Genomic DNA, 19,253 nt, shown 5'->3' on the forward strand with positions numbered 1-19,253 from the left:
GGCACAGCCAACCTGTCCCGCCGTGCCACCGGGAAGAGCCTGTCCCGCCGTGCCACTGGGCACAGCCAGCCCCACCGTGCCACCGGGCACAGCCAGCCCCACCGTGCCACCGGGCACAGCCAGCCCCATCGTGCCACCGGGCACGGCCAGCCCCGCCGTGCCACCGGGAAGAGCCTGTCCCGCCGTGCTACTGGGCACAGCCAGCCCCACCGTGCCACTGGGCACAGCCAGCCCCACCGTGCCACTGGGCACGGCCTGTCCCGCCGTGCCACCGGGCACAGCCAGCCCCACCGTGCTACCGGGCACAGCCAGCCCCGCCGTGCCACGGGGCACAGCCAGCCCCAACCGTGCCACCGGGCACAGCCAGCCCCACCGTGCTACCGGGCACAGCCAGCCCCGCCGTGCCACGGGGCACAGCCAGCCCCAACCGTGCCACCGGGCACAGCCAGCCCCATCGTGCCACCGGGCACGGCCAGCCCCAACCGTGCCACCGGGCACAGCCGCCCTGCTGCCAGCCCGCACCCAGCCCAGCCCGCAGCCGCCGCCGTGGCCCGCAGCCCGAGCCCGCCCGTTCCTGCCCGTGGCCGCCGCTGTTTCTTTATGCGCTGCCCACCGCAGCACCAGCCCGTAGTGCCCGGCCTGTGGCCGCCCCTGTCCCCTGCCCCGGGAACCTGCCGCTCTCCAGGAGCGCTCCGCTGGCCACGGCAGCCGCTCCCCGCCGGCGGAAGAACGCGCAGCCTGCCGCTGCTCGGGATCGCGCCCAGCCCGCCACGGGAGCTACACACACGTTCCACCTGCTGAGCTGCTGCTGACAGACAACCGGGGTTCCTGTGGTAACGCTGTCTCTGTCTTCTGTTTCCTTCCCCTCTCTTTTTCCCTCTCTGCTCATTCTCATAACCCCCTTTAGTAAAAACACTTACCCTTTTTTATCAATAAACGGTGCTCAGATATAATATTGCTGTGTTTGCTCTTTATTTTCACCTGAGAAATCTATCAAAAGAATCCTCCCCGAGTCCCCCTTTTATAGTGGAACGGGACAAGTGGTAGGAAGAATTATTTTCTTGTTGGGTTCAAAATTATCGTCGTGAGTCCCTTCGTCACAAAGAGTATTGTAGGCAGAACTACTTGGTCAAACTCAGCTCTCCAAATCTGAAGAGTGGATTGCTCCAAGAGAGAGGGTGAGGAGGAAAGATGAGGATACAACAGGGACAGAGAAAAAGCCTCAGGCGAAACCAGGGCAACAGAGATGAGCGGTGCAGGTCTGGTCGAGTGACCCGGCAGCACCGGGAGCACGCACGGCTCCGGTGAGCTGTGCCTGGGTAGCTGCACTGCAGCAGAGGGCACCACAAAGCAACAGAACCCGCTCTGTGCTAACCAATAGTGCAGTACCAATGTCTGCGTTACAGAGACCGGCGCTGGCCTCGGCTCTGTGCCTTAGATGGGAATCAACGACGAAGAAACACTCCACAGCCCTCTGTTTCATACTTTAAATTAGCACAAGCACGGGCAGCGTTAATGGCTGTGAGCTGTGTCCGGCTCAAACCCACGCTGAGGCTGCCACTTTGGTGTGGCTGCCGCGTGTTACACCTCGGCGCAGAGGCGCGGCTGCCCTGCGGAACGCGATGTCCCGGCTCTGTGTGACACCTGCAGAGGATGCTGCCGGCCCTGCCGCCGCCACGCTGTCCCGTTCCGAGGGCGCTCACAGCCCCTGCTCCTGCCAGGCCACCCGTGCCATGTGCTCGCCCGCAGACCTGACCCCGGCAAGGAGCCGTGCGGGGCGGCCCGGCCGCTGCTGCCGTCCCCGCCGCGCTGAGGGCGGCAGCACCGCCCGCGGCCGAGAGCGGCGCGGCCCCGCCCCGGCCCGCCCCGGCCCGGCCCGGCCCGGCCCGGCCCGGCCCCTCGGCTCCCGGTCCGGCGGGCGGCGCCTGCGGCGGGCGGAGGAGGCTCCGGGAAGTGGCCATATTGGATCCATTCAGCCGCAGCCACTGGCGGCGGGCAGCGGCAGCAGCGCGGCCATGGCCGCCACCGACCTGGAGCGCTTCTCGGTGAGCACCGCCCGCTGCCCTGCGCCTCCGCGCCCGCTCAGCTCCGGCTTGCTTTGTCGCTCGGTGCGGGGGAGTAACCCCCGGGTGGTGGGTCCGGGGCGCGGCGGGGGATGGAGCCGGGGACGGAGCGGGGCGATCGGGGAAAGTGCTTGCGGGAAGGTGCTGGCCGCGCCGTGGGCGGAGGGCAGCGAGGGAAGGGCTCCGGGGCCTCGCAGCCGCCTCTGGTGCTGGCAGCGGCAGCGCCGCGTTCGGGGAGTCCTGCCGGGATGCCCGGGATGCTCGGGATCGGGATCCGGACCGTGCGCCCGCAGGCACGCATCGCCCCGCAGAGACGGGCGGCAGGAAACGGGGTCAGACTTCCCAAATACCAATTGTTTACATACCGCTGGTATCCAAACACTCCGCAGTAGTAACTTAGCGGTGTGTATATAACACAGGGAGGGACACGCAGCTTTAAACACAACTAAAGCAAACCCTTGAGGCTGGCTGCCCTCTGAGCCAATGTATGGGGAATGCTGTACAGCAAATATGGAGCGTGACCTGTGCACTGCCGCCTCTCTGCAGCTCACATGTTGTATAACTGCTATCGGAAGTCAATCTGGCTAAAATCTGTCGGCCCAAAACTATTCTTTGTCTACAGCTTGAATTTTTTGTTGTTGTTGTGTTTGGAAGGGCTGTTCTCCTTAAGTAGCTTGGTGTTGTGTCTTGTACGCTCGCAGAGCTAAAAACATTTTTACCGCATTAAATAGTACAGCTCTCCAAAGTCAGAATAGTCTGCTGTGATATTACTAAATAACTGGGAACAGCAGTGGTGGCTGTCTGAATTATAGGCATGCCCTTTGAGCACAAACAAGTCCCTGCTACTGTTTTCTCTGTAAGCTACTTTTTGCCAAGGATCTCAAACCCTCTTCATTTCTTTGACTCCTGGCCCAAAAGTTTCCAATTCAGGAATGACTTTTCAAGACTGTAACTTACTTAAAACCTGCATAAAGGAAAATTGAACTGAGGCTCTTATTTAAGAAAGCTAATGTTTCTAGGCTCTGGGAGGAGTAGATTAAGGTAATTACAGTGGCAGAGAATGAAAACACCAAGACTCTCTCGCTGCAATTCTTTCTGCATTGGTATAATATCAAAATACTTTTAATGTTAATTTGGTGTGCCTGCTGTTGCCTGTGCACATTTTCATAGGTGTTACAGGAACCTAAAATATTGCCTAGTTCTGGAGAAAATTGAATTAACTTGCTTTTTTTTGTGTGTATTTTCATCAATACTCTGTTGCTTTGATTTTTTAAAAAAGAAAGGGGGGAAAAAGTCCTCCTGAAGGCGTTTGGCTCTCATTTGGGCACCAAAGGGAAATGGCTGGGCTCCAGCATGGCTTGAGTGTCCACCTCCATTAGGAAGAAACCTACTTGCTTTGTGCAATGAGCAGGGATGGGTTTATAGGGATTTGCAGGTGTAGTAAAGCTGATGATCTCAGTTTGCCTTTTGCTTGGAACCATGGATCTGGCAGAGGTGGGTAGGAGAGCACCATCTATCTCGTTTCCATTTGGTGTGGGGCAGGTGTTTGTCCCAGCTGCTGTTTCCCTTAGCCCCAGCTTGCATCTCAGCTGTTTTTCCTCCAGCAGCATCATGGAAACCTCATGATTCAGGTGTTCTGAGTTGTTCTTTCTGCAGGGCTTACAGGTTTCTTGTTGCCATTTTATGTTACCATACCTCAGCTTCCTGAGCATGAAGCCCATGTGGGAGTAGCTTGTCATTGCCAAGCAAAGGTGATGATAAATTCACTTATTTTTACCAGCTGTTTGTATTTTCAGTAGGAAGTAATGTTGAAAAAGCTCCTGAAGTAAGGGTTTAATACACAATAGATCGTGATTGGTGAAGCTATTTATAAGTGTCCAGCTGACATTGATATCCTGGAATGTAGTGATCCTTAGGTTTGGATAATGTGTTTTGAAAACTCCCCAGATGCACACTTCCCTTGTACAGTCCTCCAGAGTGCCTCTGTCTCCAGCACAATAAAGTTCCCTTCAAGTGCTGTTGGAAATGACCAACAAAAACAAATAAAAGGAAACTCACCCATGGAAAGCTGCCTCTGAGGCAGCAGGATCACACCAGTGGTGCTCAACACCACCTTTGTTTTTGTGTTTTGAGAGAAATTTGCTTCAGCCCCTGGAGACTGAAGTTTTGTGCTCATCTGCTCTGGTAGCCACAGCTGTGTTCAGGGCTTAGGCTGCAGGCATCACTTCTGGAGCTGCTCACCACCAGGGTGGAAGAACTGATAAAGTGTGGTTAATTGATGAAATACTTTTATTTTGTCATTAAAGCTTATAGCTTCTCCATTGCCTGGGCTGGTCAGTGCTGAGTTAGCACATGTGGTGATTGCACTGGAGCAGACTAGCAGTACTGCAGTACTACAGACTAGCTAATACTAGCAGTATTAGCAAGGATGTTGGGATGTTGAGTGGGAAACAGCCCAGCCACCACGTGCAAGTGGAAGCCAGAAGGTGCTCGAAATGCAGAAGCTCTGAAGGAGCTTGGAAAAGCTGGAAGGAGAAAAAGTGACAGAGAGGGACTGAAGATGCATTGAAGAGTAAATGGGATGAGATGTGAGACTGAGACTGTGAGACTTCTGCTTTCCCAAATCTGTTGTTTTCTCTTTTTAAATAAAACACACTGACCTCACAAAATGCTGCTGGTTAACTATCTGCACTAACTCACAGCCTGACATGGTGGTGCAAAGGCAGTGGGCTCCAAACTGAGCAGTTCTGTGAGAAGAAGCAGGTGTCCTCAGTCTCAGGGTTGGGCTCAGATAAGAGTTTAATGTAAAAAGCCAACTTTGGTTGGTTGTTCTGGGTGGACACTGTGATTGCCTGCATGGACAGGGGTGTGTGAACAGTGATGCTCAGGGCAGAGGGCACTGGACACATGTACCTGGCATGTGTGAGCCCTGGCTGGGGATAGCTGTCCAAATGCAATCCTGAGATTTCCCTTCATGTAAGTGATTGACAGCTGGGCTGGTACTGGCAGCTTTATGATAAATTAATGTCCCTTAGAAGATCTTGCAGGAAAAAACACCACTTTAAACAGAGGAAAGCTGAAGACCAATTTCTTTGCTGGAAGTAGATGATAGGATTTGCTTTCTCTCAGAGAGTTGCTGAGCTTGGGGAGGATCTGGCAAGTTTGTCAGCTGTGTGTGAATGGTACCTGTTTACACACCACTGCCTTCTTGTCACCTGCTCCCAGCTTTGTGGGAGGAGAGGAACCTTTAGATGATGCCTGTTCCTGCCACAGCTGCCATTGTGATAAACTTCACATGCTGCTGCTGCTTTCTGTAAGCTCGGGGTTCACTAAATGACTGCACAGCCCAAACCCACTGTTCTCTGTAAGGGGCAGTGGGATGCCCTAGTCCATGAAAGACAGGCTTGAGGAGTGAGCTGAGAACAGCTCTGTGTTTCATGACCAGAAGTCTTATCACTGCAGGTCCTAAGCACAGGCTTACCTTTTCTTCTAAATAAACTCTCAAGGAAAACCTTTCCATGGCTCAATTCCAGTGGAAAATGGGGTTGATTTGAAGTCAGACATTCCCTCTGCTCTGTTTTTTGCCCAGGCAGTTGGCACCACTTGGAAGTTCCAGTATTAAATCTCTTTGTTTCTGCTATTCGGTTATTTTACCTTTTGCCTGGAAAAACTCAAGTGATCCCCCATGCAGTGTGGAGCACAAGTGACAGATTTTTGTCCGAGCTGGTAGCAGGCAGCAGAAAGCCAACCCAGCAGGAGCAGCCCTTTTCCTCCCTGTGCTGGCCAGCTCTTCTGCCTGTAGCATTTGCTTTTCTGGGAAGGAACGATGCAGAAAATGGCCTTCCACTGGAGGGGACAAATTGGTGGTTGCATCTCCAAGCCTGTGATTCCTCCCCTGGAATTTTGCCTGTCCTCATGCAGGAAGCCAGCTCTGACTGCCTCAACCACAGAATCAATTAACTCAACCACAGCCCATGGCAGCTAAACACTTACTTTCAATGTATGCACTGGGTACAAACGTTGCCCAGAATAAGATGTTTTTTGGGCTTTTTTCCTCTTCCCCGCTGTGGTGCTGTCACTGCTGGTGAATCCGGGGTGTCTCTTCCTCCTGCAGCAGAGATGCAACATGTTGTTCTGCGTGGGAGCTCCAGAGCTCTCCGAACCACTCGGAGCTGCAGTGAGTGCTGAGGCAGTGGGTGGAGGGACGTGAGCTGGCGGAGGCTGAGGCCGCGTGTGCCCTCAGCATCGGCAAAACAAATGAGAGCCTGAAGAATAACTCCCTTTCAGGAGGCCGGCACGGTGTCAGGGCTTGTCGTCTGTGCTGTGGTGGCAGCTGTCAGCCAGTCCCCAGCGTTGCTGGAAGGCCAGAAGCTCCCTAAATATTATCTTCTGTGGCAGAATACCAGTGCTGTCTCCAGCTGCAGGGAGAGGCACAGCCCTGTCTCTGAGTGCCCCCGCTGTCCCCAGTCCTGTCGTCTCAAGGCACCACTGTGCAAGCCAAGGGCCCCTTCACTGGGCTGTTTTTCTGTCTGCAGCAGCAACAGTCACGCTCATCTCCTTTCCTTCTCGAGCTCCTCTGGCTCCGAGCTTGGGAGGGGAGAAGCTGGTATGATGCTGAATTGGCTTTTCCTGGGTTGTGCAATTAAGAGGAGGAATTTGGGAGGTGATGGGACTGAGTGAGACGTGCAGAGCGTGGGCATGCTGCACGCTTCATCCCACCTGTGTAGGGTAAAGGCACGTTTATGAGATTAGTTTGGATTATTCAGAATGTTTGAACATACTTCAGGCTGTGGATGGGAGAAGCTGCCCTGTTTGTTTCAGATGCCCTGTTTGTGCAGCCTTTGGAAATAACACTGTCCTGTACTTGTTTTGTTGAGGTAGGCCTTGTGTTTATGCAGAATCTGCTTGTTTCTCCTCCTCCCCACATCTGCATAGCTGCAGCAAGCTCTGGATTTATATCTGAAGCATTGCATTTGTCTTCACATATCATAAAAATCTCAGACAGCTAAGAGAGCCCACCTCTTCTCCTAGAGCAGCCCAAGTGAGAAAAAACATCCTGAAAGTGCTCTTTGTCCTCAGTCCCAGCCACATGCTTTCCTTCCAGAACCTCTTCTCTGGCATAAGCAGCCATGCTCATCCAGTTGGTGACATTGGGATGCAGAAGGTAAACCCAGACAGGGAATCGGCATCCTCCACATGGGGTGATGGGAGACTTTCAGAGAGGAGTGGTGTCAGCGAGAACCACAGGATTCTTGGACACAGCCCTAATTGCCGCTCTCGGCTTGTGGCTGACCAGGTCAGGGCTGTGAAGGCAGCACTTTTAGATGTTCAGATTCCTTTGTGAAACTGAAAAGTGTCTGTCTCCCACACGCATGAGATTCCAGAGATGTCAGACAGCTCGAGCAAGGTTCCCATCCAGCGCCCTGTCTCGGGGCTCGTGCCCTCTCTGGCTGCAGCGCCTCAAACCCAGACTGTCCCAGGGAGCTGTGGAGCCAGAGAGCCTGGGCTGGCTTTCCATCCAAGGGTTGGGGTTCTCCCATCACCATTGCATGCGATGCTGTGATGAGTCTGCATTTTGTGTGCAAGGAAACATGTGGGGAATGCATCAAGTCCCCCACAGGCAGCCGGTGCTTCAGCTGCTCTGGCTGTGACAGAGGCTGGGCTCAGCCTCAGCTTCTGCTCTGCTGCGTTCATGTCTGCCTGCACAGGGCTGCACAGGCATGCCTTCAGCTGCGTGTTCCCAGAGCTTGTGGTGATGCTGGAAAATGGAACCTTCCCTGTCTGGCAGGCTCTCCCTGCAATCCTCAGGTCTGTTGCTGGGAGAGGAGACCATCCCCGCTGTGTTGCACAGAGTGTGCATTCCTGGGCTCTGGGGGCAGCTGGGGGCACGAGGGCATTGCCAGGTCTCTGCTCCAGGCCCTTCCCTCCTGAGCCACACTGATCCTGGCTTTCAGCTGTGCCCAGGAAAGGCTGCCTGAGGAAGGTGGCAGCTGGCCTCCCAGCAACATTCCCCTTCCCTTTTTCTGCAGCAAAGGTGCTTCCAGCTCATATGCCTAAATATAGATTTATTCTGTATTTTTATGCAGAACAAATAGTCCTTTCAGCTTATCTTTTTGCTAAGAGTATTTTTCAAATAGAGGTTTTCTTTTCCTTTTTTTCCGTTGCCTTTATTCTTCAGATTAAAGGCACTCTGTGCTAATACAATTGGAGGCTTTCTGGAGGCATGTGTTAATAGATTATATAGCAGTCAGCTTATTAGTATGATGACTCTGGTGTAGCCCTCAGAGGAGCTGAGTTGCTGTGGTATATTGTGGGATATTCTCTTTCTAGTGTCTTCCAGGCATTATTACAAGATGTGATCAGTAGCTGGAAGATCTGTTGGTGGAGATGGTGTGGGATGGTTGCATAAGGCAAACTGGGAAACAGCATACAGTGGTGACCAAAAGCTCTTGGGTTCCCATTATATCTCTGTTCCCTTCTCTATAAATATACTGGATAGTAGTATTTATTGTAATTAGGCAATAAATTCTGGAAATGTATGTGGGAATTAGTCATGTTTATTTTAAATGGTAACTAAAGTAAATAATCTTGGTGACTGCTATCCAGGGTTTGGAGTGATGGGGATCCAGATCCTTTTCCCCCTCTTCCACACTTCTTTTAAACTGCTCCAAACCTTTTTCATTCCAGTCCTTAAGGGTAAGCACTCAGTTTGTCTCCTGGCTTTGTCCCACAGCCACTTGTGTTTGCCAAGTGTCTCCTCTTCCTCATGGAAGGATGCTGGGAAACCAAAGAGATTGCTCAGCCTAGAGCAGCTGAGTAAACTGGGAATGCATCACTGCCTTGGGTGAACTTGGAGAAAGTCTGTACTAGATAAGGTGCTAAGATTAGGCTCTTGACAGGGTTAATTGAGAAGTCCATTAAATGAAAAGCCTCAGCAGCTTCTGAATAAATAATTTTAAAAAGAAACTAACTAGGGCAGTGTTGGGTGGCATTGTTTGTATTACAGGATCTTTTTTTTTTTTTCAGTCTGTTTAAAAAGTTTCATTTGTGTTTTGGACTTTCCTTGGTTTTGAATAGCTTATGGGGGATGGAATTCTCAGGCTGCCGAGAAGCTGAACTTTCTCATCCTTTAAGGTCATTTTGGAGGAAATGTCTTTCATTTTTGGTTCCATAGCTTTCTTTATTTTTAACCAACTTTCCTTATTCTCAAAGGCAGCCTTCATGTTTGCAAAACACTGTATGCATAATGCCTGGTAAATCCTGCTTTGCTCCGCTGTAAACTCTCGTCCAGGACTTGTGATAAAGGCAAAATGCCCATTTAATCCTATCTTGATTAAGAAAAACCTCACAATTAATTAATTAGGCTTTATAAATGTTATAGGGAAATCACTAAATAACAGCTTAAGAAAAGAAGCATGTGGGAATTTTGCTTGTGGTGAAAAAAAGAGAGGAATTTAAGCCAGAAACAGTCAGTTTGTTTGCAGAAAATTAAAATTGATGTTGCATTCACAGGTTGTGAATGGATCAGCTTGGATGTGTGTGGTATAAGGAGATGAGGAGCTTTACTCTCCCTTGAGACTTGGCTTTGCACATCGGCAAAAAGTGACGTTTTAAGCCTGTGCCATTTGATTGTGTAGATGCGTGTAGGATTTTTGTGTTCTGTGGTTGTGGTGTTTTCCTGAAGGAGGGGGGCTGGAGTGAGGCTGAAGGCTCAGCTCACTGTGTGCTCAGGGGTGTGGGAGGATGAGGCTGGTGCAGGAGGGAGCGGGTCCTGCTCCAGGCTGGCTGCAGGACACAGCACAAGGTGTGTGCTTCAGGAATCCAGAGCATCTTGGCACCCACGCCCTGGATACAGGAACCCAGTTAAGGAGTTTGCCTAAGGAGTTCCTCCCTTCAAAGGAGCTTGGCTTGCTCCTGAAATCCCTGTCCACCTACTTTTGGGAGGAGGCTGCAGTGTGTGCTCAGCACTGGTTTCACAGCAGAGCCTTCGCTTCCCGAGTCTGCCCTGGGGCACATTGTGCAACATTGGCACTGGCCCAGTGGTATTTTGAAATGTTTGTTCTGTAGGTGCTGAGCATTGCACTTCCCAGTGCGCTCACTGGTCACTTGCTGGTCTTCAGGTTTGTGAATAGCTCTTAAAAATGGGTCCAAAAGTTAAAGGCAGGAGCCTCAGCTCTTGACCCTTCTTGCTTCTGTAATATAAAGTGGCTCTGATTTTTACTTGGCATGTCTTGGTGGTGACTCCATATGTGGTTTCTTCAGTGATGTTTTTGCCTGCCTGCAGTGCAGCTGGGAGCCAGGAGGGATATGAATAAAGGCTTGAGTGTCTGGGAAAATTCTTGGCATTCTTAGGAGAGCGGTTTAACGGGGAGGGGGGCTGGGAATTGTGTTGGTTTAGTGTGAGGTTTTTTGGGGGGACTCCAGTGTAGGCTGGAAGCTTATTGTGAGCATGCAGCAACTGGAGATGGCTGGCTGGCACAGCATCCCACGCACGGAGAGCTGGCTTAGATGTGGCTGTGCTTCTGTGTGTTGGAAAACAGACGGAAGGGAAGGCTCTGCCCTGCCACTGCTGAAGGGAAGAGCAGTGCTAGGCATCACCATGTTACCTCTTACAGCTCTTTAGGGTTGCTACAGCAGGGAAAAACAACACTTGCCCTCCCTGCACAGGCATAGAAGGCTCACAGTCTCAGGTGCATCCTGGTTGACTGACCACCACCAGAGCTGGCAGGAGCAGGAGGCAGCAGAAAAGATGAAGCTCTTCATCTTCTGTTGTTGGTATTGTAAGATAAGTGGTAAATCAGCAGAAACACCACATCTGTGGGCTTGTTTTTTATTCCTTTCTTCATTCCCCAGCCTGTGATTAAGTGCTCCACAATGGGGATCTGAAATTTTAAGCCTGTGTTTAAGATTAACTGAAAACCTTCAGAACTGGCTGTGTGCTTGCACTTTGCAAATCTCATTGAGATTAGGTGCCATTTAGATGTGACAATCCACTGGCCAGCCCAGCTGAGTGTGCTTTATTTTGTCTCCAGTGCCAAAGGCACCCACAAGGTCACGCCTACTCCACCTCTGCTGAGCCCTCTGTTAAGACTTACCATGCTCAGAATCCTCTCACTGTCAAATCTGCTCTTATTACCTCTATTGGACCATCTCCTTCTGCTTAATAGGCTGCAAAGTGCAATTTCATTCAGTGGTGCTGTTGTACATCTAATAGTCATTAGCCTGGGAGTAAAGACAGGTAATGTTTTCATGTGTATTAGTGAGTTTTAAATGTTGCTCACGCCACAGAGGTGTTTTTCTTATATGGGGTTGGTGTTGCTGTTAACTGCCCCTCAGGTCTGAGCTAAGCACAATGGAAACATGAGTCCGTACTCACTGCTGTCACTTTGCAATTGTCAAGTGGCATTTATTGAGCTGGCATTCAGAGATGGAGAGATTCTCCAGAGAGAGGTAATTTGTCAAATTTTTCTGCGTTGATCCAGAAGCTGGGCCAAGCCCCAGGGAGTGCCTGCTTGGACAAAGAAGCTGAATTTGGCTTCTGACACTGTTTGCCCAATGGTCTCTAGGCAAGTACTCAACTGCTCCATGACTCAGTGTACTTGTGAAATGATGATAACCACAAGTGCCTTTTTAAAGAATCCTGAAGTGGTGGGCATTTGGGGGTGGTTGTGGGGTTGGGTGAGGGACCTGCATGTGCTGGACCCTGAAGCAGCCCCTCTCTGTTTCGTGGTTTGTGGAGCTGCTGCCCAAAGTGCCCAGCCTGAGAGGGGCCAGGCAGTGCCTTGGCTGGCACAGCAGGTGCTGTGGTGCCAGCAATGTGAGCCTGTACCTGGGACCAGCTGGCCCTGCTTGGGCTGGATAAACAGCCAGCTATCACTCAGTCTTTCCTCTGCTCAGTTGCAAAATCAGAATCCCTGCATCAGGATGGAATGATTTCCTGATCCCATGTCTTTCCATGCAGGAGACAAGGGAATAGCATCCTACAAACGCCACTGGTGCATGTATTAATCTTTGTGTTGCACACACTGCTGTGGATTGTGGATGGGGCATCAGGAGGGTGAAGTCATTGTTTTGTGCCCAGCAGCAGTGCCCAGCTGTGCCGGGTGCCGGGCCAGCCCCGCGGAGCTCTGCCGTGCCCGTGCAGGGTTTGGGGAGCCCTCCCTGCTCCTCCTCCTGCTGCTCTGAGTCACTGCTCAGGAACCTGCCGTCTGCCACCTCTGGTTTGTCCCTCTGTTTGGATTTGACTGTAAATCGGAGGGGAGAGGATCTGCGAGTGCCTGGCTCTCCATGTCCATGTGTTCCCTGCAGGACAAAGCAGTGCTCCTGGGAATAGCCAGTGCCACAGCCCTGCTGCGAGGCATCCTGTGGCACCAGCTGCAAAGCACTGGAGGATTTGTCATGGTGTAAGGTCAAGGTGACATCCAGGATCAAGGAATTTAGAAACAAAAGTCTGCCTCAGTATTGGGAATTGAAGTGCTGTGGAAAAGCGCCATACAGATGTCATGTTGTTGCCTCTTTGTGTTTTCTAAGTGTGTGTGTAAAATGAAAATGGGAAAACTCTGGGAGGAGAGGGACCTGAAATACAGCTGCCTAGTGAACTCTTGGAAGATGCAAACCCCTGTGTGGAGCTGGCATGGGGAGAGCTGTAGCCTGGCCACAGATCCCGGGCTGGTGGTACAGCCTTTGGGAGCAGCAGACACCTTTGGCTTGAAGGTCACTGCTCAAGTGTAAGCCTTATTCATGTAGCAGAAAGGAGAGAAAACTCAATTTCCTTCCTGCTCTCCCTGTAGGTCTTTGCTGTTTGGCCTTGGAAAATGTCAGCTGTTCATCTTTTCACTTATGTTTTGTTGGGCTGTAGAATTGGAAAAGGGCAGCTCAGATACAGAAAAGTTCTGTGGTACCCCTCAGGGTAAATGTCCAGGAGTCATCACTGTTTATCAGCTAAACCATGTGGTGTTTTGTTTTCCTTCTTAATTTTATTCAACCAGTTGCTTGTAAGCTGATGAAGCAAGGCTCAGAGTTTACATTACAAGTCCCATCATGCCAGGTTCACCCTTTTAAAAAAATAAGTATCATCATTTATGATTGTGGCATTCAATTACGCTTTTGTTTACCCATATGCTTTCACCTGCATCATTCAGGAAAAAAAGCCCGAGGGTTGTCTCAAGCAGGAAACACAAGCATATGTCACTATGGAGAATTTTGTGGTGGGACTAATTGAAAAATGATACTTCTAGAGATACTTTTTTTTTTTTAAACCAACTGATAACAGAATGATCTTCTCTAAACAAGGTCCACTCTGTTTATAATGCTCCTAGTGAAAGCAAAGGAAGCAGGGGCAGCACCTCTCAAAGCAGTCAGCTGCTCTGCTCTGCACCAGGAGCCCCAGCTAGGAACACTGCAGCTGAGGGGCAGCTAAACATGGAACTGGTCCCGCTGCTGACATTCCCCTGGGTTGTGCAGGCAGTGGTAAAACCACTTTTCCTGGAACAAGCTGCTGAAAAATGTAATGACGCAGAGTGAAACTGATGCTAATTTGGAGGTGAAGCATGAAGAGAAACTGTGATCGGGTTTTTATTTTTTTGAAGAATCATAGATGCACAGTTTGAAGCTGTAGCCTGTGCACTTCTCATAGGTTTCTTTTATCACTGTCTATGAAGAAGAGCCAAATTAGTATGTGATGCTGTGTTGATCCTCTTATGAGGATCTGGATCTGGTCTCTCTGATTGTGTTTCTCTGCTGCCTTTTCTTGTTTGGCGTGCAGTAAAGGGCCAAATACCATATCATCAGCAGTGGCTGTGGTGTGTGGCCAGCTGCCCACAGCAGTGCTGCTCCATCTGCCTGCCAGGACACAGGGCACAGCCCTGGTGACCCTGCTGGAGAGGGGCTTGGAAGCTGAAGTGGGTTTGCAGAGCACTTTTTGGTTCTCTGGACAGCTCTGTGCTGGTGTGGCCACGGGAATGGGCTGGTGTGCCATTGTGCATCCCAAATGCATCCTCAGCCTCCAGCTGGGAGTGACCAGGAGCCAGGGTGCCTGGTGCATTCCAGTGCATTTCAAGCACTATGGGTGGAGGTTTTACTTCAGTTCTTGTGGTGCTCAGCTGAATGTGTCCATCTGTGCTACCAAGGACATATCTGTCTTTCTGCTGCATGCTAAGAAAAGAGTTCTGTGTTGTTGCTGTCAAATCAGAGCTAAAGACACATAAGATACCTGATACATCTCTCTGGGATGGCTGTTCCTGTGGCCATGCCCCTAGATGCCATTTCTGTGTCTGCTGCCTGGACAGAACATTTGTGAAAATGTAAGGACTTAGGATTTGAAAATACATAAGTTCTGCTCTGACCTTATGATGAATCTTTCATTTCCCACAAAATTCCAGATTCAAACTATGATTTATACCCTTGGCTCTCTGCTTCAAGCCAGAAGATCAGCTCAAGGCACAGAAATCTTTGAAGAGCATGTTCAAAGACTGCAAGGAAAGCCCTGGCAGCTGCTCCATCATAGGATGTTATTAATGACCCAAGAAGGGATGTTCAGGGCTGCAGTTGCTATTTCAGGTGAGAGTTCCCACCTGGAGCCATTGCAGACTCTTAATTGTCATACTGTGTAATGATGAAATGGGCTTCAGCAAAGGTTGGATGCCTTGTGGTTGTTTGCAGCCCCAGGATGGGTCCTGCCTGGTAAGAAGGACCAGATTGTCTCTACTGTGAGATGGAGGGACCTGGTTCACCCTGCGTGCTGTGGAGGGCAGGAGTGTGCAGGGACCAGTGCAACTGGAAAGGGCAGGGCTGTGTTCCTGCCTGGCTCTTGCCATGGCTGATCCCAGCTGGCTCTGCCATATGACCTGCCCAGCTCCTATCCTGCAAGGCAGTCTCATTGCTGGCAAAAGTATGGAGAAAGCTCTACTGAAATCCTTAGCTTTTGTTTAAAACAAACTAAAACACTAACAAAACCCCCTACATTGCTGCATTAGTGCTGCCCTCATTTATTGCAGCATTTGTGTTCTGGGTTGATTATTTATGCTGAGTGTGGCAGGCTGGCTGTTTCTGCTGGAATGGGTTCTACTTGGAGTGTGACCTTGTCTTCCCTAGCAGGTGAACTTTCAAGCTGTCCTTGGGCCACCCTGGCATGTGGGAGCTGGCCAAAAGGGCTGGTCATTTGGGGCTGCTCATACAGGATCCTGTCCAGCACAGGTCCGTGCACCAAACTCCACAAGTGAGCACTGGTTGTGTTCACAAGGCTGTCAGGTTTCCAAGCTCGATGGATTGGAGGCAAAGAATAAAACAGTGAAAACCTTCCCCCTCCTTTCTTTATTTTCCTAGTCTTCCTACTTCCCAACAGCTGCTGCCATTGTTTATCCTAACACAGCAAAATCCCTTTGGAGCTGAGTGACAGCTGAACACACTGCAAGCACAACAAATGTCTTTCTGCTTTGGTATCGGCAGTGCCTTGAACTTGAACCAAGTTACTTCTGCTGCTTACAGAAAAAAAGCAAACTGCATTTCAAGGTCACTGGCAAAAATTATTCCACTGAAGTCTGGCTCATTGATTTAACAGCTTTGAGAGATGGCGAGCAGCTCTGAGTAGGTGTATTCCTGTCCTGTAGTGAACAGCGACTGAGTGCCAAAAAAAAAAGAGAAGAAGCCCTGTGTGGATGCATTTGGGTATCCTGCAGCCAAGGCATGACTGAGTTCTCAATGCAGGCTTGCCTGGCTGGAGCCTATTTAAATGCAGCCTTGCTGAGCTGGAGCCTATTTTAAAATCTCGAGCAGTGGTGCTGCCTGTTGCCTGGAAACCTCCTCCCAGCTTCAGGCACTTTCAGCCTAATCATAGCCATCGGCAGCCTTTATTTATTTCCCATCCAAAATGTCATTCCAGGCTTCTAGTTTGTATTTTTGTTTGCTTGTTTTTGTTTATTATTTAAAATGAAAAGACACAAAGTGTAACCGTCAGACCCAGTGGCTTTCTGTGGGAACAGCTTGCCTGGCTGTCACCGCATTGCAGTGCTGGGAACTGGCATTTAAGCTCTGGGAACTGGTGGCTCAGAGGGACACGGGGAGGATGAGAAGCAGGGGCTGAGAGATTGGGCTGAGAGCCTGAGGAAGCCCCCCGAGCTCAACTGGTGCCTGCAGGGGCTTCCTGTGCCTTGTGCAGCCTCTGGGCAGAACCAGAGCTCATCAGCTCCGAGTCTCTGCCCAGCACACGCAGAGTTTCCCTTCCCAGTGCGGTTGTGCCACCCGTGCAAGACCCACAGCTCAGCATTTGGCTGCCTGGAGCAGCACAGACTCACCTTTAACACCCCCTCTGTCCTGGGGTCTGAGCTGTAGCAGCTCCCTGTGCTGACAGGTGAATGGAAGAGAGTTGAACTTGGAGATCTCCCTGTCTTAGGGGTCGTTTTTATTTTTAATTCACCTAAACTCTGGCCATCTCAAAACCTTGATTGCTCACATCAATGAAAACTGTACATGATTGCTTGGAAACTTTAAATGATTGCACTTTCTACTAAGTTAGTGAGTATGATTGATCCTGATTAGACAGAATAGGATGGATCATAGGAGCCCAGCTATGATTCAATTGTGGTTTTGTCCAGGGAGTCCCTTGGAAAGCACTGGGCTAAAATAATCTGAAAGTGGGTAAAAAATGCTGAACAGAACACCTAGAAGGTTTGTGTGTGAGGCATGGAAGTTGTTTCAGCTGTTCACAAGTTGTTCTTGTGATTTAAATGGTTTAGAAGACTGAGAATATTTGTTCTACCAAAGGCAGAGCTGAAGGAGGCTTTGACTCAAGATGCAGTTGAACAAAGGTTTGTGTTTTGTTTATCAACCTTACCACAGGCACGGAGCAATACATAAGGCTTATCACATCATTTACTTTCCTCTTGACTTCATTTAAGTTTGACAGGCAGCTTGGGCTCTTCTCAGGGATGCTCTTGTCTCTCAGACTTAGTGCTGGGACATTAAATTCCAGTTGTCAGGAACAGACAGAAGAACCAGAGCCAAACCAAGGGCAAACATTTTTTCCATTCCCATCTTCTATGTCGCTGGGGATTAAGAAAAACAATCAACTCCTAAAGAAATTGTGAGGGTGAATTAATCATTCTCTGAAGTCCTGTCTCCTTGCTTTTCTTTGGATGGGTAAGAGTGCCTGAGGGCCTCCAGGGATGGTGGTCCCTGGGTTCAGACATAATTTCTTAGTTGTGCAGAGAGGTGTGCATCTGTTGAAATTCAAAACTTGCTTGGTTTTAGCCACTAGAAAGATAAATTTTCCTTCTGTCAGCTCCTCTTTGCTGGACTTTATTGCTGCTCTGCCTCTCCATATAGCACAGGTTGTAGAGCTGCTGTCTCCTTGGATTTTGTTGTCTTAGCTCCTAAGCAAAGCCTCTACAGGTGATCAGCTTCTGTGGGGGAGGGAGGGAACAGAAGGAAGAGCAAAGTGCACATGGGGGAGGCAGGAACAGGAACAGAGAGGAACAGTGGATAACTGTGGTCACAGATGGTAAAACAAGAGGGTTCCTTGCCCTGCCTGTGCCACCGGCACCCCCAGCGCCTGAGCGAACAAACCTCGCTGCTTGTGGCCATAGCAGAGGGGGAAAGACAAGTACTCAGGGAAAAATGCACAGTCTGTCAAGCTGAATTCACTGTTGGAGGGTTTGAGAAAATAAAATACAAAAAAAATCAAAGAGAAATGAGTGCTAAAACACACCGTGGTAGGTTTTCTTTGCTAATCTCTCCCAGCTGCATGTAGTTGAAACTCACACTAGTGTTTTCTCTACTTTGGAGCCTGGTAGCTTGGTTCTCCCAGCTCGCCATGAAGATCAGTATTTCACACCCTCTTTCCTGTTGTTGGTGGCTGTTGGGGGGTTTGTGCTGTGGTGTGCCAAGCACAAGCCCTTAGGGGCACTGCTGGGCTTTGCAGTGCCCAGGAGGGTGGGCGATCTTGGTCTCCTCAGCCTGATTTGCCATCTCAGTGCAGTTTGCTAATCTGGCTTCTTCTCCCTGGCAGAATGAAGAGAAGAGGAACCTTTCCCTGGGGGGCCATGTGGGCTTCGACAGCCTCCCAGATCAGCTGGTCAGCAAGTCTGTCACACAAGGCTTCAGCTTCAACATCCTCTGTGTGGGTGAGCAGTCCTCTGCAAACAGGCATGGGGGAGGCTGTGACAGCATTTATTGAGTGTCCTGCTATGCCACAAGCCTTGGCAGCGACTTCAGCAAGTCAGAAATGCCAAACTCTTAAAAAACATATCGAGTCAAGCCAGGAGAATTTCTGTAATCAGTGTGGTATTGGTCATCATCTCTGCAGCAATAGCTTTGCAATAGGAAAGATCAAAGGAAGGCTGTATATAGCAAGTTAAGTGTTTCCATATGCTAACTGGGGTGGCTGGCATGAGCAGCTTTTGCTGGGTATGATGTCTAGGTACATACAGTCAGATGCACCATGGGTCGTGTGAGAACTGCTGTTGGTAACTTGGTAATTTCTGAGTGTAAGCCTGCACCCCAAATCTGGGCACAAGAGGTTTGTGTCTGAGCTGTGCCTCATCAGTGCTTTCCAGGTGTCAGAGGTCATGAAGCATGGTCATCTCTGTGCTCAGAAAAGGAGGGGACTGTTCCTTACTGGCTTTAAAATAACCTCATTCTGTTCTTGGCTTTTAATTTTGGTATTGATGTGATCTAGCAGGCAATGCTGGCTGGAGTACTAGAGACCAATTTATTTCAGTGATGAGATGAGCATGACTTGCTAGACCAGCAGAAATACAGCAGCTCCTGTACAGACTGTGCAGTGAAGCTTATTTTCTTAGGTTTTGCCTCTCTTCACCCCCATGACCAATAGGGCTGTGTGTAGTGAATAAGGAATTTAAATGAGGCCCCTTCTAGGCCAAACTGGAAAACATCAGTCTTGTTTCATTACCAGGAACAGCAGTTCAAAGCCTTTCTGCTCACAAGCAGCTTGTCAGCCAAATATTCGGGGATAGAGGTTTTTGTGATGCATCCCAGGTGTCCTTCAGTGGGTACTGAAATTGTACTCTCCACAGCTTCTCTAGTGCAGAATCCCAGGCAAAGTCAGGGGTCATGGAAAGGAAGATAGTGTGTTTTGCTGTGCTGCTGTGTTTTGTGTGATACTGGGAGACAAGACCCAAGTGCTCTGTGTTGTTTGCATTAAACATGGGAGACCTTCAGGAAGGCAGGCACCTG

At 50.0% G+C, this 19,253-nt stretch overlaps 1 protein-coding gene across 6 annotated transcripts in view; it reads left to right on the forward strand.

The window, feature by feature from the left end:
- The first annotated feature begins 1,886 nt into the window (after window positions 1–1,886).
- The window catches only part of SEPTIN8 (septin 8), a 41,816-nt gene continuing 24,449 nt past the window's right edge, over window positions 1,887–19,253 (forward strand). For all 6 annotated transcript variants that reach the window (XM_085591050.1, XM_085591048.1, XM_085591049.1 and 3 more), the window contains exons 1-2: window positions 1,887–2,045; window positions 18,067–18,181. In XM_085591050.1, coding sequence (XP_085447176.1) covers window positions 2,016–2,045; window positions 18,067–18,181 — 145 coding nt within the window. In that variant the 5' untranslated portion in view covers window positions 1,887–2,015. The remainder of the gene's footprint in view (window positions 2,046–18,066; window positions 18,182–19,253) is intronic.

The sequence above is a fragment of the Lonchura striata genome, chromosome 13 (genome assembly GCF_050655825.1).
Source record: "Lonchura striata isolate lonStrDom1 chromosome 13, ASM5065582v1, whole genome shotgun sequence".
Classification (NCBI taxonomy): Eukaryota; Metazoa; Chordata; class Aves; order Passeriformes; family Estrildidae; genus Lonchura; species Lonchura striata.